The sequence below is a fragment of the Corylus avellana genome, chromosome ca3 (genome assembly GCF_901000735.1).
Source record: "Corylus avellana chromosome ca3, CavTom2PMs-1.0".
NCBI lineage: Eukaryota > Viridiplantae > Streptophyta > Magnoliopsida > Fagales > Betulaceae > Corylus > Corylus avellana.
The window spans coordinates 23,280,086-23,296,019 of NC_081543.1; the positions used below are offsets into that span (position 1 = coordinate 23,280,086).

A 15,934-nucleotide genomic window follows, 5' to 3' on the forward strand; every position below is an offset into this window, starting at 1 on the left:
AAAGGGGAAAGAATACAAGGGTAAATCTGACAACTTAGTGTGTACAAACGCACATGACGTACCCGTCATTAAAATAGTAATCTTATTTGTTTATAAAGCACATGCAACATTATGATATGACAGTTTATCATGGAAGTAATATAGATATAATATATGCTTATAATCATGAGTAACAGTAATAGTTCAATCGTATGGTCTACCTGAGATATTGCCCATTCTCAGCAGGGTTGGCGCTCTACCGAGGGACCTGTAATACAATACCGGTGCCCCGGATATTATACACTACCATCCATAACATTAGTGGCACGACCGAGTCTGACCTCGGGTGACCCACACCACTAATGATGTACGTCCTCTAGTGACCAAGCATTAGGGAATGACAGAGTTTGGTCACGAAGCCATTGGATCCAAAGCCCACACACACACATATTTGACTATAAAGTTAACCTATATAGTAAGCCCATAGCCGTTATCCCACTCGTACCGGTGTACCATGTCATACGATGCAATTAATCTTATCCATCTTTTACATACATGATTTTGCAAGTCTCATCATTATCTTGTTAAATACGTTTTAACAAAAGAGAGTTGAGAGTAGTTTCAAAATGTATTTCATGAGAGTTGCAAAATATACGTGTTTGATATATATAAAATAGACGTGCATTGCGGGAAAAGTAACAACAAGCATCCATGTGATTTTGTACTCACCCGGGTTGAATAAATTCTCCGAGTACTCCTACAAAAGTTACAGGCTCTCCAAATCTGTGGAAACCTCCCATTAGTCCTAAGTCCACTAAATCAAACCCTAGACTCGAAAACAAAGGTCGTTGGGTGCTCGGCCAAAAAGGCCATTCCTTGAACAACACTGGTCGAGCGCTCGACCTAGGGACGAGCGTTCATCCAATGAGATTTAGGTAAAACCTCATTTGAACCAAGTGCTTCTCGAGCCTTCTTCCGACTAGTCCCAAGGCCAAAAAGGGTTTCTAACAACTCCTAACCAACATGATGCCTTTTAATAACATGATTACTTCTAATGGAAAGAACGACTAAACAAATCAAAGCCTACAATAAATTACTAAGCAAGAATCAACTAATAACTCAATGAAAGGGTAGAGATTACCTCTACAAGCTAAATCCTCCAAGTAGCGCCTCCTTTCTCACTACAAGCTCACAAAACCTCACAACACTCATAAAACTAATCCAACAGGGTTTCCCCATAGGGGCGCTACTTATAGGGGAAGAGGTTGAGAGCAAATCGGTAAATATTTGAAAAGTAACGAGTGCTCGATGTACCATAGGGGCGCGCGCTCGTGTACTGTTCACAATGGGCCAAAAATGCTTTTTTGGCATAGTAGGAGAATCTCTAAAAAGGTGCAAGCGTGCTGTGTACTACAGGGTCGAGCGCTTGTGTACTGTAGCTCAGAGGGGTCAGAGTTGCAGGTGGCACACACGGGTAAAAACCAACGGTCCAAAAGAGGTCAACGAGGCTCGACTTAGTCCCCACAAGAATGCTCGTGTACGGATGTCAGGCGAGCACTTGCGTATGGTCCCCACACAAGCGTTTGTCTGCTGTAGTTCTGTGATCCAAAATTCCAAAAATGCCCCTCTAGGTGATCCTAGTGACCCAAAGTCCAATTAACCTTCTTATTAAGTTGTCCTAAGTCTAATTAATTATTTAGGTCACTACAAATAACAGAGACAACATCTCATTCAATTTCTTACTTGAAAATGCACGTTTATTTCCATTCATAAATAACTGGCTCATTTCATACGCAACTGTGAGATTTACTTACTAAGTTTTTAGATTTACAAAGTTATTACGGCTTGTATGTTACTTATTTTTAGGGAACCTCTTTCTGAGAAGGGGTCAGTGGCATGTTTGCCACATCATGTTATTTAATATACACTGGAGGTTGGGGGTGAAAGGCGGTTAGTAAAATCCACTAACCGCCTAAGCGGTTAACCGGCTGTTAGCAGTTAATAATTCTAATAACCACTAATTGTTTTTTAAAGAAAAAACTAAAAAATTCAATTTTTTTTTTAAAAAAAAAACAAAAATCGAAACGACGTTTTTATGTAATATAATATATAAATTATACTACATATGACATCATATATATATATAAAAGGCAATTAGCGGTTTTTCCTAATTGCCTTCAAAAGCGGTTACCGGTTAATGCGGTTAGCAGTTAGTGGTTAGTTCGGTTAGTGGGCGGTTAATAACTGCCTACCTTTTCACTCCTACTAGAAGTCCATTTCGTATAATCATGTTTGACTAAAATATATGCATCTTGATCAGTGGCTCCCTATCTATGCTCAATGATAATACATGCTTATGTTATGATTTTTAGATACCTCAAATTTGTTAATTTCACCTCCCTATGCATTTACTCTGATTATATTTGAAATTGGCGATTACTCAGTTAGCTATCAGTTAGTTGAATTTGGGTGATTGTCAGTAACCCTACCAAACTAGTTAAGGTCATTTTTTGGAGCGTTACATTCTGCCCTCTGAGCCTTAAAGAAACCCCGCTTGAGTGTTTGGTGACTTGTAAGGAGGAGAAAGAAAGTTTTCTTGGAGATTCTTATTTTAAGAGGTAACCTTCTTAATGCAACTTGTTCTTTACTTAGTTATTATGATAATTAAGTGTTTTCCATAGCTTGTATGTTAGTTTTGGACTTATTTTGTTTTAGTTCTTAATCATGGTTGAAGCGTGAATTAGCATTTCAATCTTGTTGGACGTATGTTTTTCTACATTAGATGTTATTTTGGACTAGAAACATGGTAGGAACTTTGTTGTGTCCTTAGAAGTGATTAGGAGGCTGATTGGTTTGAAGCGAATTTTTTGCCCCGCAGAGAACGTTCACACCTTACTGGCCAAAGGCTCGACCTCGAGCCCTAACGTTCCCCCATCTGGACAGAATGTTTGGTGGCCAGGCAGAAATTCTGTTTTAAACATTTTGAAGTCTATGACCCGTTTTAGCTCAGTTATAGGACTAATAATAGGTATTTGAATTATTACAGACTCAATTGAATAGTTAGTTTGTAATGTAAAATGGATACTCAATTGAATTATTAAAAATTAGAGATTTCTCTCAAAACTCTTTATAATTTATCTTTTTATTTTAAACATGCGGGGGCTTGTTTTATCTTTTGGTCAGAAGACGCAGACGCCTCTGATTATTGTTACTTAGTCTTCCGCTATGTCACCCCAACTTCTTTTTTGGCTTTAGCATCTTTCTGGAAGAAGGAGACCATATGCCCTTGCTTTCATGGTTTCATCAGCAAATTTCTAATATAATTAAGAACTTCCTCCACATTAACAGTCCAAGCAACTGAAACAGGAGAATATCCCGTCCATGGGTTGTCTGTATCCCATCTGTCTCAGATTGAAGTAACAGTATCAGTAAAATAAAATAAAATAAAAAACCAAAAGATAAAGAATTCTCCAGAAAATGTATGTTTCTTTGAAGTCTGGACATACCTACTTAATTCGTGATCCATAAGCGTATGCCCCAGGCAGATGCCTTGTGTTTCAACCCTAACAACTCCCTTCTTGTATGTAAAGAGATCGGGACGGACTAGTGCTACAAAACTGACAGGGTCGTGAAGGAAAATCCCTGAAAGCAAACTTACAGAATAAATTAAAATGTTTAACCTAAGATTTAAGGAAAAAATTCACGTATTCTCTTCAAACTACTACACAATTGACAATAACTCATTCCTCCAAATTTTTAATTGAGACAATGTCCTCAAAACTACCAAAAAATTGTCAATGTGTCCCTAGACCATTGAGTGATAGTTTAAGTTACGTGCACTTTTCCCAAAATTTTTATAGCGTATTATACAATGATTACCGTAGACACCATCAGTCTTGACATGCCAATCTCTGTAAAATTTGCACATGTCACTTAGGACTTGAGTATACTTCCCCTTGGATTGCCTCAATGCAAGGATGTCAGCATCTGAAACCATAAGAAAGTGGCAACTATTAGAAGGATATTTTTTCACCAATCACAGAAAGTAGCACAACATCGAGCAGCTGGTTTAGAAAGTGAGAAAAACCTGTAAATTTGACTTGGGTTGTAATGTTTATTCCGACAACAACAATATTTGCTCCAGAGGTGAACACAACATCTGCTGCCTCTGGGTCGCCATAGATCTGCAAGTCAGGAAATGGTGTAACTTTCTAAGTCACAATGGTTTTATGTGATGCAATATTGTAATATATATATATATATATATATATTAGAGAAAATTACAGTTTACCCCCGATGTCGTGCACCTTTTTTGATTCTATATCCAATGTTTAACAAATTCCATCTTTTTGGACAGTTTAGAGTAAATGTGCATCTCACGTGACTTTTTAGAATATGAAAAATCTAAAATGCCCCTGTTTTTTTGCCAAAAAAAAAATTCAAAAATTCAAAAATTAAAATTAAAATTAAAAAAAAGGTTGGCCAATTGGGGGTTGCCGGCCACCCCCTTGGCCCAAATGGGGTGGTCGAAACCACCCCCAATTTTATTTTTTTTTTCTTTGTGTTTTTTTTTTTTAATTAAAAATTAAAAATTAAAAAAAAAGCACGGGGCATTTTGGGTAATTTTGAAGTATCATAGGGGTAATTTTGGCATATTTGGAGCTTAAAGGCCACGTGCGTCGCATGTGGCCTGCCCACCGTCCAAAAAGACGGAATTTGTTAACAGAATGTCCACATTAAAAATAAATAAATACATAAAATAAAAAATAAAAAAAAATACTTCTTAGGCTATATTGTCAATTTTTAAACCTTAGAGGTAGAATTAAAAAAATGTGCTCAACTTTGAGGGTAAACTGTAATTTCCCCTATCTATAATCTTTGGATCTTTCACGAAATTATATAACAATACTTTGAAGCAAACAATTATGCATACAACAGCACTTACATTTGCTTCAGCAGCAGGATTTATATTTCCCAATACAAGGAAAGCACCACCAAGTATGACAATGTTCTTCACCTTGCTGACAAAGGAAGAGTCCCTCTTGATTGCCTGATCATGATAGTTCCATTACATCTCTTTAAATTTCTCCATTAAAAGTTCAATGGCAGCAAAATGCAGACAAATTATACTGCAACTTACCAGAGCTAAATTTGTGAGGGGTCCAAGTGCAAGTATAGATACTTCACCAGGACATTCAGAGACTTTGTCGACCATAAATTCAGAGCCACTCATCTCAATTTTCTTTACCTCTGGAGGAGGTAGAAATGCATTCCCCAACCCATCAGAACCATGAATAAAGTAAGCAGCAGGTGGCCTTCCCCTCTTCGCCAGAATGAACCATGATTAAGATACCGAGTTGCAGAAAACAACATGGAAAAAAGACAACATGGGGGTTACAATAGATACCTTTAGAGGCTCAGAGCTGCCCTCTGCCACCGGAACACCTGGAAACCCTGCGATCTCACACTATCATTTTGCACATTAATATCAGTAATTATATATCCCTGAAACTGAAGATAAAAATCAACTGATGATATAAAACCATACCAGAAGCAAAGCATTGCGAGTGGCATCTTCTGTAGTAACATTACCAAATATTGTTGTCAAGCCCAGGATCTCCAACTCCGGAGATTGAAACGCCATCAAGATCGCGATACTATCATCTAGTGATTACAATCGACTTGGAACAATGAATGGGGAGGGAGAAATATACTAAATAAAATAAAAGGGGAATAGATGAAATAAATTGCACAGGCCTTGTTAGGCTCCGGAAAAGAAAATTAAGAGTAAATATATCTTTCATTAATGTTTATGTAATTGGGATGTTAAGAATCTGAGGAATAATTGTTAGCAAAAGTATGTCCCAGTACTATTTTATCGACTTTTGGATTATATCTATATGTAATGTAACCCAACATCAAGCATATATTAAAACAAAATACAAAATAAAAAACTTAATGGTATATTTATTTTCGCCCCCCCCCCCCCCAAAAAAAAAAAGGAAAAAAATATATAAAATTTTGAAAATCTGTCATTTCCATTGTTTATTGAGGTCCTACCAACAAGATTGAACTATGCACTCAACCAACTGCTAATTCATTTGGCATCACTGAGATAAATTTTGATAAATTTGACCGTCATTTTTAATTTTCATTAAAAAAAAAAAAAAAAAAAAATTGTTGTTTCCTGGTAACAAAACCAACATATATAATATAAAATCACAATCTTTTTTTTTTTTTTACCAAGTTTTCTCAGCAATCAAACAGGTGATCACTAAGTGAAAAATCCTTTTCAACACACAGCTTTTCAAAGATATACAAGAAGTCAAAGTAGCCACTACAACAAACAGATTTAGCCAAAGCACCACTAAATTCCACAACATGCAAATTCAGATCAAATATATTCTCTTGATCAACAAGAACAACACACATCAAATCGCCGAAAAATCTCACGCGCCAAATTCCGAGAGACGTTAAATCTCCGTTTGGACGCCGAGAAAAAAAGGAAATAATAGAGCGTCAGATGTATTAAATTTTCCCGCTGAAGTTTTCGCTTTTTCTACATTTTCTCGGCAACCAAACGGAGGAACACAGAGAGAAGGAGACCGGAAACTCACCGATGCCAGGGTCGGTGTCGATGATGAGCTTCTCGCGCTTCGCGAAAGATCCCAAAACGGCGTCGCTCTCGCCATTAGAGTTGCTCATCGCGAAATCACAGGGCAAGTAGTGAATTGTCAAAGACAATGAAAACAAAACAATCCACAAAAAGAGAATAACTTAGATTCGGAGGGTAGACAAAAGGTTATCTTTGTGCCATTAATAAGAAGGCGACACCTAAGTCAAATTTACCAAACTTAAATTTTTTTAAAAAAAAAACTTTAATTACACTAGATCATATCACAAATCAAATAAAAAATTAATTTATTTTTTAAAAAAAAAAAAAATTGAGAAAAATAGAAGGAATGTCTGGTTGGCTACCCATCCCCCACTTAAGTTGGCCGGCAGGAACCACTAGGCCTAGGGGTGGCTCGCGCAAGCCACCCCCATCAAGCACTTGTGGTGGCTGCCAACACCACTTCTAATTGTTTTTTGTGTTTTCTTTGTAAATTAATTTTTAAATTTTTTTTTCTCAAACCTGGTATAATCAGGTGCAACAAGGTTTTTTTTTTCTAAACTTAAGTATGCTCAAATTGACTTAAGTGTCACCTTCTAATTGGTGATACAAAAGTATGCACCAGGTACACCCAATACACTTTCACCACACAAATTACCAAAGACGACCTTTTTGGAAATCTTAGGTAGCGTTTGGCAACGGCGTTGGAGAGACCCAGACACTGTGTTTGGCTTTTTGTGAAATTTTATGTACACTTTTGCCCCTGACTTGATTTTACACGTTTGCTGAGCTGTTGACCCAGACACCATCCGAAATCAGCATGGGTGAAGCTTCCGCAGAGCAAACTCCTTCAGCCCACTCCCAAAGCTCGTTGGCTTCTCCTGCAAGCGTGAATCACCCATCCCCCTCCCAAAATACCGGCTGCCGTTTCACCACCCACCGCTCCCGAAAGTACAGCCTCAGTTGTTCCCGTTTTCACCGTGGCTTCAGCGCATGCTCTGTTTCGAGCAAGGGGAAAATCGCGCGTCCATGCTGTAAGAGCTTCAAGTTCCTTTCATTTTTCTCCCCATGTGTCGTTCTTTGTTGATTTCCTTTCGGTTTGGCTGGTTTTTCTTCAGAATTTGGGGCCATTTTCTGGCGTGTCAGCGGCTGTTTGGTGTTCAATGAGTGTTCCAACATTTTAGGGCTTATTTTGTAGGGTGCCAGCTTCGGTCCTGTGAGTGTGCAGCTGAAGCTAACTTCCCAAGACCTGCGATTTCGGCGAAGCAACTCGGATTCTCGTCCATTCCGGCATCTGGGTATGTCTCAATTTTTTTGATAGCACCCCGATGAATTTCGTTTATGTCCTGCTTGTTTGTCTCCTGAAACGCGTATTTGTCTGTGTATTGCAGTATTAGTTTGAGTTAAATACTGCTAATATCTGATCTTGCAATCACATTTCTCTCTATTTGTCTGCTCTTATTTCATTTCTGTTAATGATTTTTTTTGTAAGTGCTTCGGGTCTGAATATTTGGTTCTGTTTAATTCGCTAGACGTGAACTGTGGTATCAACATTGTTTAGTTTGTTAATCTGAAATAACACTATTTCCTTCCCCATGATTCAAAATAGTTGACTGTTCTTGTTATTTTGATTTAATAATGTTTCATACTTTTAGACACAGTCGTATCTAGTGTCCTTGTCAGAGAATGATAGTTTTTTTAAGATCTAATGTACTTGCATCTGGATACAAATGAAAGATTGTTGTGTATGAGAATAGTGATCAAGTGGGGGCGGTCTTTGTGCGTATGGAATTCAATTGGAGGTTGAAAGAGATGGTGTAAGGGCTGGAAAGGTGTCCTATTAGTGGAAATAAATGAGAGCCGAGAAGCGATAAAACTGTGGCATAATATGATGCCATTAGAAAGTCTTTGCTTTCTGGGAACAGTGTAATAGCACGTTTGGCAGCATACTAGTTCACATCTTTTTAAAGGAAAATTTGAAAAAGATTAGTTTAGAGGTGTCAACTGTTGCTGCCGATGCATTGCACTTTTTTTCACATATACAATATTACTTATCAAAAAAAAGATAAGACTATCTCTGCAATGATTTGCTTGTTTCTCAGATTGCGTGATCTGTAATCTGGTGGTAGACTTTAAAGAACAGTGATGCATAAGTTTCATCTCCTTTTTTGCCCTTTTTACTGTGTTATAACATGCATAATGGAATACAACCTAATAGGATATATGTTTTTGGGCAAAAGGGGAAATGACTGTAACATCATGCTTACCTACCTGAATACAACAACAAATGTGTTTTTGGGCAAAGGGGAAATGACTGTATTCCATTTTTTTCTATACAAGTTTTAGCATGCTTCTACTTCATCTTCATGTGTTTCTCTTTGTGTACATTGATGTTATCAGTGAATCTTGATGAATTAAAAATATGCTAAAATTGTTAAAGATTGTGCGACATGTGCCCAAGAAAACTTTGAAGGCCAATATCTTTCATTTTTATGTACATACTTAATCGAGGGATTATATCCCATCTTTGTCGTATTTTACACTTGCAATGAGTGTATAATTGGATATGGAATCTAATTGAACGGGAAAGTATAGTTAGATAGCATTGCTAAGTTTCTTATTTTGGTAGTTTGGACTGCAATGTATTGGCAGCATATATGCTCCAATTTAGCTTAATGTATTGGCAGCATCATTTTGTACGAAAGGTTGTGATTGGGGATGTTTTGTGAGACTGTGGTATTGGTTTGTGGAAGGTGTTAGCTTGGGGTGGAATTTGTTTTTGACTGGTTGTTTTCTACTAAGAGGTTGTTGAGCATCCAGAGTGATTTGGTTTGGGACCACCAAATCCTTTTTCTGTTGTTACATCTTTGTTTTCTTCACAATATGACAGGGTTGAGTATGTCTGCAAATAGTGATGCATCGAGTGGCCGTCCATTATGTCGCTGTGGAGCTGTAGCGTTCGTAAGGTATTCCTGGACAAATGATAACTACAGCAGAAAGTGGTATGGGTGCGAAAAGTATAAGGTATTGAATGACATTTATTTTCCATGTTTGCATTTTTTGACCAGTTTTATTTGGTTTAGGGTATATTATTGACTTTTTTCCAAATTTTGTATGTTGTAGCAAGTTGGTGATTGTGGCTTCTTTCTTTGGGCTGACAACGAGATGACAACTTACGAAAAAAGAATCATGCGACGCTTGAAGGATATAGAAGAGCAAACCCGGGCAGAAATTGGTAGACTTGAAAAATTGTTGGCTGCCGAACAAGCACAGTATAGAACACACCTAGAAAACATGTTTCAGTCTAGGGATGAGATGTGGAAATCTCTGGTAGCGAATAACCAGTCTAGAGCAGTCAAGTTCCAATTTAAACAAATGACGTATCAAGCAGTCTTAGCTTTGCTTGTCTTGCTAGTGTTCCTTTATGTTGGCGGTTACAATGCATCTAGTGGTAGCAAGTTGATGTTAAAATGAATTATTTCATACTAAATTGTAGATACTTGACCGTTGTAACTTATATTTTTTGATGTTTTGTATTAATTGTGCTACTCCTTTTACGCAATCATTGTAATTTATATCCGCTTTTTCTTGATATACAACGTATCCACCTTATTTGTGCAGAGCTGCGACAGATACTCTTTTTTTCCAGAGTAATATACTCTATTAACATAAAATACTTTTTTAATTTTAATTTAGATTATTTGTAGTTTATTTAATTAATAAATTATTAATTCTTACATATACGTATAAGAAATATAAGTATAAGAAGCTGTTAATGCACATCCAATGATACGTTAACAATGCATTCCTGGTCCTTTATAGGGAATAATGAAGATAATGTAGATCATATGTGTATTTGTAATCTGTCATTTATCACTTCACTCATGGTAAGAACAATTGGGTGTCATTTCTATAACATATAGTTTATTGAAAGAATAAAACATGTATTTGGATATTTTCCTTCAATCCCATAAAATTGTATTATTTATTTGACATTAATGGTTGAAGTGAATTACAATCCGAAGAGCAAATGGATTATAGGAGTTCCTCGAGGTCATATATTTTTGATAGCACTGTCTACTTAGATGCAGAGGTACACATATGATCCCATGCTTATCGATTTAGATTAAATAAGCGAGATCAGTTAAGATTCCGATTAGATAGTCCTTTCCTTCAAAAAGGTCATATATGGCAATTTTTACATTACTTGTATTTTTTCTTTATTAACAATGGAGAAGCCATACAAGATAACATTAATTACTCTTCATTCGCGGTTTCCCACATGTGAGAGGTCATTGCCTCTCGGACTATAATCATCATTTCCTTGCTTTCGCGGGTTCGGTCTGGTGGTGCTCCATGCGCGACGTATGGAACAGGTGTCATGGTAGGCAATTGCGAGACGTCGATCCAATGTTGCCCATAATGCGTCGTTAGGGCATCACAAAATAGTGGATCATCAGCACCGCAGTCTTTGCGAATGAAGTTGTGTACGGCGCAACATGCGACCACAAATAGTCGTTGGTTCTCAATCGGGTATGGATGCATATTGTCGAAGATAGGGAATCGGGCTTTCCAAACTCCAAACGTTCTTTCCACAGCTGATCGTAATGATGAATGCCTATAATTAAACAATTCTGCTGCATTCTTCGGACGACGGCGACCGCGGCGGAAATCTTCCAAATGGTATCGCTCATTGCGATGCGGGGGTAAAAATCCCTTGTAGCATCCATAGGCCGAGTCAACCAAGTAAAAGTAATCTGAACATAATAAGGTACAACATTATAGCACATAGGGTTCTAACATAGCAAAGGAATTGTAAACGTATTACAAATCAATAGAACCTGACACAAAGCCATGTCTCTGTACAGTACCTTCGACCGGCATGGGGAAAAGAGCGGTGGGATCCTCGATGCACTCCTGGAAAATCCGCGAGTCATGAGTGCTGCCCTCCCATCCAGCATAAACGTATGTGAAGCAAAGGTCGAAGTCAACGACGCACATGACATTCTGTGTTATTGTGGACTTCCTGCTTCTGTAGGGCACTATGTTCTCACCTTGAACGCACGCTTTAACATGGGTTCCGTCAATCGCTCCAATGCATTTCTGGTTACAACAGTATTACCGAAAGCGTGCATAAAATGATATAGGACACAAAAGACAATAGATACATGACATCGGTGTTTGTGAAGTAATGCGATATGTTATGCTATGGCGTACCGCGAACCATGGATAGTAGCGGCCATTGCGTGCAACGTATGGGTGAGGCAACTCCATCGCAGCTAGACGTATAATATTTTTCCCAAGCCTGCACAGCGCTTTAGCTGTCCGATTAACGTAAACGCTTACCGTGTGCAATGAGCGCTGTAGCCTATCCGCTACCGTCCGCTGCGTGTGGCACTGTGCCATCACTAGGCAAAATGCCGCAACTTGTTCTGTGATCTTTACATACCGGCTGCTTTGTAAAAAACCATTGTGTTTCAGTGTGTTGCACAATTTTAAGAAAGTTTTTGGCAACATACGAAATTGCTCATAGCATGTAGTTGGATTCGGATTGGTAAGCACCCAGTGTACCCACATTGCGCCAGTCAGCTTGGAAGTCCGCTGTGGAATGCAAACCCTTACGCTCGGGTGCATAAAATGATGGTAACATTCTTCCACGATCATTGCCATGCGCACCAGCAAATTCTCTAGCTCGAATCGTATTCCCTCAAAATTACGCTCATCCTCGTCGTCTGTGTCGGATGCATCTGAGTCGGGCAATTCATCGATACTGTCCGTCCAATGACGTCCATTACCAATGTTACCATTAGACGAGCCGGCTGCGTACATGTCAACAGGCCTACATTTAAATGAGATGAATACCGTCACATTCTAGTCATAACATGCGTAAACGTCGTCAGGCTATATGTAGTCTATATTAATAACATGCGACCGGATAATTAGGATTGGGAAGTAAAACAGGGTTAATATCATTAATCCGATAATGTTAAAATTGTTATCATACTCCGTAATAAGCATCCATACTATAGCATAATTTAGGAGTCTCTAATATTCCAGTCAAACTAACTTAATCCCTACAAAATGGAAATTAGTTAATGGAAACACAAAAAATACAACATAAAATATTAACATAAAACATCAGCTTCAATTGTCTTTGTCTGGATCAATATCATTTAGCCACTGACGTAGACCGTCGTCATTCATTTTCAACAGTATCCTTGCCCTAGTCAGATCGCCAACCTTGTCGCATGCTTTGACATATTTTTTCGTGGGCAATGACATTTCAGCTGCCAACACATTGATACGGTCCATGATGGCTTCCTCAGGGTACTGGTTGGGAGGGGGCTTATAAGAACCACAATCGCCGGGTGAAGTGCCATCGCTAAGCTTGCACCTCTGTAAATAGTCGGATCGCAAGATATCATACTCGCTGCGCAACTCGGAGAAAATTTGCTCACCCCTGGATGAACGCTTGCTAGAGTTCGATCCCTGCAAGTGCGAACCTTCCCTCTTCAACTTCCCTTTCCCTTTTCCTTTTGCCTTGTGAGATGATGCACACTGGGGCTCCGTCAGGTCTATGATCGCCGCGGGGTTGTTGAGATCGATGTCATTCTCCTCACAATCGCTGCCCGGGGGGGATTGTGTGCTGGCATACCTCAACTTTCCAGTGGATGTTGAGCCCTCAAAGATGTAGCATAGGGACTTGAAGTTCGCCGGGGGGCCATTTCGGAATCTGTAGTACTTCTTGAGGTTCGATGTCTGAGAAGGAAGAGCAAACAAACGAAAAAACACAAGATAAAACACAAAATGTCAGTAAGTACGGAAATTCGCATAATTAAGGAAATATTAAACTTAATATTAGTGGCGTACCAGTCGAATGTGTTCCCATTGTTCCGGAGTTCCCGTGACAGTCCCAAAATCATCATCCCACCCACAGCCCGTGCCGGCCTTATCTCGGACAAAATCCGAGAAGCGCACCCAAAGCTCCCTAAGATGCTTAATATGGTCGCTCACCTGTTTTTGAGTGTAGGCGGTGCCATCATCCAGCCGCCTGTTTAATTTTTTCGTGATGTTCGGCATATGCTTCCCAAAGGGATGGCGAACTCCGTCATCTTGGCATTTACAGAGGATGTTCACCAAGATATTGTCGTGCTTTTCTTCCCATTTCACATTTGCCAGTGGGATGGGAACTTCTGGTGGGGATGGGGACGGGGTTTGCATCCCATGCTTTCGTGGGGACTTACGGGGAGTGGTAAAGAACGACATCTACGCATAAGTATATAAAACAACAAACGAACGTGCATAAATCATGTATGATACTTATCTACCAACCATAGTCAGCACAAAACTAAGCTTTTACGTAGACACTCGAACTAATAAATACGAGTACGTTAAATGTGATATGACATATTTACAATAAGCAGTAAAATAGGTTAGGCACAAACAATTTGGAAATGAATCTTGCTTTGATATAAAATAAGAAACCTACCTTGAAGCAAGTTGATTGTCGGTGGCGCAAGTTATACCCGCCGAACTGAAAATTAAACAAGGTCAACATTAATGCAAACTAAGCAGAAAGTGGTGGCATATTAAGCATAATTGATGAACAAATGATTCGAGAATTCTTGTAATACATATATAAACAAACTAGATTATAAACAAATTAGAAGCAGAATCAGAATAAGCCAACTAGTAACTATAGAAAGGATGAATTCAGTATTTGATGGAAATCTAAAACAATGGTATCTAAAGGCACTCCTCTGATAGGCAATCATCACAAAATATACAAACAGAACTTTGCACAGAATAGAAAGTTTAAAAGCCAAGCTATAGCATTTTGTAGGATAATAAAATAGAAAGATTAATGAGCAAACACATAGTGGTTTTAAGTCATTGAAAAACTGTAACTTTTATATTTGTCTGTTTTGAGTCCGGGGTTTCGTTTTTTTTTTCTATTTTTTTCTTCTTCTTCTCTTTTGGGGAGGTGGTGGGGCAGATTAGGATCCACGGGATTATGATTTGTTCCTGATGTTGCTGCAGGAACAAATCATAATTCTTATATTCTTCCCAGTTCTAGCACAAATCCATCTAGGAGCTGTCATTCCTTAACATCAAAAGCCATGAAATTCTCTTCATCAAGGAAAAATGTGTTGGCTGCCAGAAGTGGATCACCTATGTCTGAGTCCAGAGCGGATGTGATCAAGATGTGTTCAGCCCTTAAGACTTCCCAAGTGCATTTAATGGCAGAAACAGATGGCGAAGCAATGGCCTGGTGTTCTGAAGCTGATCAGCAATATGATTTGATGCACAATCATATTGCAAATCAGTCTGGAAGAGAAGAGATATCTAACAAGGTGTCTCTTGGCAGTAGCACTGTACTTAAAATGAAACAAGGTAGAGGAGCAATAAATACGTCTCAAAGGGTGGAAGCTATGGCTTTGAAGAGTTCACACTCTGAGCTCCTTCCTTGAAACTTCTTAAATGGAATGCCCTAGCATTAGATGCTTTTATTTGGTCCTAAGTGCTGCTCAGATAGCTCTATATAACCTTGTTGCTTATGGTTAGCTAATCTTCCCTCATTTATGTACTGCTTGGCATGGAACATAACACATGAAACATTATTCATGTGCCCTCTCAAAGTGTCCACTTCCCATGCCTTCGTAAGACGTTATACGTTCAACTATGCAATTTGTTAAAATCCTCTCAAATTGTGCTTGGTTTAACCATATATAGAAGGTCATTAAGTGCAATCATGTTGAGAATTATACAAAGTCAAGATATCAACAGCTTGATAATTTTGATTAGTAATCAATCAATTATAGAAGTCAACTTTGATTAACCAAATCATGGAAAAAGGCTGATTGCATGTATTTGTCCATATTATCAAAAGCATTGCTATTGAGAAAGGAAATTCTGATCAAGGCATCACGGGTCATTTTCCATGTTGAAGAATATGGTGTCTAGCTACGTACTCCATTAAATTAAACAGAGTGGACAGGAAAACCCAAAAAATAAAATGCTACACAATATAAGCAACACTTTTTATTTGATAGGTAAATGCAATATAACATTCAACAAAACCAAATAAAAACAGCTGTACATGCAATACCTTCGACTGTGAGCGTGTGCGTGGAGCCGTGGCTAGAGCTCTTGTCCACCGAGATTGGCGCCTGGCTTCACGGGCAGATGAGTTTCTATATGGGTGCTTTGGATTATTGGGGGGCAAAGCGTCTAATATAGCCGAAGAACACTGCTGACCAGGTCCACGCATTGTGGGGGGACCTGATTCTTTGGGCTGGACGCGTGTTTAGGGGGCGAAATTCTGCAAACAAAGTGCAGGGG

The 15,934-nt window shown here is 38.6% G+C and overlaps 3 protein-coding genes across 4 annotated transcripts; 1 reads left to right on the plus strand and 2 right to left on the minus strand.

Annotated features, from left to right (window-relative positions):
- Window positions 1–3,068: 3,068 nt before the first annotated feature.
- Window positions 3,069–6,750, minus strand: LOC132175336 (uridine nucleosidase 1-like). Of its 2 annotated transcripts, none has more exons than XM_059587237.1 (9): window positions 6,597–6,750; window positions 5,528–5,643; window positions 5,387–5,446; window positions 5,120–5,302; window positions 4,925–5,029; window positions 4,067–4,163; window positions 3,859–3,966; window positions 3,490–3,621; window positions 3,069–3,380 (listed from the first exon to the last, which is right to left on the minus strand). In XM_059587237.1, exons 1-9 carry the CDS (start codon window positions 6,682–6,684, stop codon window positions 3,283–3,285), a joined length of 987 nt encoding a protein of 328 aa, XP_059443220.1. In that variant the 5' UTR covers window positions 6,685–6,750; the 3' UTR covers window positions 3,069–3,282. The 2 variants fall into 2 exon arrangements, with proteins under 2 accessions (XP_059443220.1, XP_059443219.1); XM_059587236.1 differs by having other exon boundaries at window positions 3,486–3,621; window positions 6,597–6,748.
- A 739-nt stretch (window positions 6,751–7,489) lies between these two features.
- On the plus strand, window positions 7,490–10,160 carry LOC132176628 (uncharacterized). The gene is made up of 4 exons (XM_059588889.1): window positions 7,490–7,626; window positions 7,791–7,890; window positions 9,483–9,616; window positions 9,716–10,160. The coding sequence occupies exons 3-4, from the start codon at window positions 9,491–9,493 to the stop codon at window positions 10,064–10,066; spliced, it is 477 nt and encodes a 158-aa protein (XP_059444872.1). The 5' UTR covers window positions 7,490–7,626; window positions 7,791–7,890; window positions 9,483–9,490; the 3' UTR covers window positions 10,067–10,160.
- Window positions 10,161–10,849: 689 nt separating this feature from the next.
- On the minus strand, window positions 10,850–12,421 carry LOC132174279 (uncharacterized). Its single transcript, XM_059585964.1, has 3 exons — window positions 11,810–12,421; window positions 11,464–11,695; window positions 10,850–11,349 (listed from the first exon to the last, which is right to left on the minus strand). The coding sequence occupies exons 1-3, from the start codon at window positions 12,419–12,421 to the stop codon at window positions 10,850–10,852; spliced, it is 1,344 nt and encodes a 447-aa protein (XP_059441947.1).
- Between the last annotated feature and the right edge of the window lie 3,513 nt (window positions 12,422–15,934).

Bases quoted from the DNA above. Each gene is read 5' to 3' on its own strand.
- LOC132175336 (XM_059587236.1), bottom strand. From the start codon at position 6,684: ATGAGCAACTCTAATGGCGAGAGCGACGCCGTTTTGGGATCTTTCGCG. The intron at 5,644-6,596 runs GTGAGTTTCCGG...TGTAATCACTAG, and splicing joins CGACACCGACCCTGGCATCG to ATGATAGTATCGCGATCTTG. The intron at 3,967-4,066 runs GTTTTTCTCACT...TTATGGTTTCAG, and splicing joins AACCCAAGTCAAATTTACAG to ATGCTGACATCCTTGCATTG.
- LOC132176628 (XM_059588889.1), top strand. From the start codon at position 9,491: ATGTCTGCAAATAGTGATGCATCGAGTGGCCGTCCATTATGTCGCTGT. The intron at 9,617-9,715 runs GTATTGAATGAC...TGTATGTTGTAG, and splicing joins ATGGGTGCGAAAAGTATAAG to CAAGTTGGTGATTGTGGCTT.
- LOC132174279 (XM_059585964.1), bottom strand. From the start codon at position 12,421: ATGTACGCAGCCGGCTCGTCTAATGGTAACATTGGTAATGGACGTCAT. The intron at 11,696-11,809 runs GTACGCCATAGC...TGTTGTAACCAG, and splicing joins GCTACTATCCATGGTTCGCG to AAATGCATTGGAGCGATTGA. The intron at 11,350-11,463 runs GTACTGTACAGA...TATTATGTTCAG, and splicing joins TTTCCCCATGCCGGTCGAAG to ATTACTTTTACTTGGTTGAC.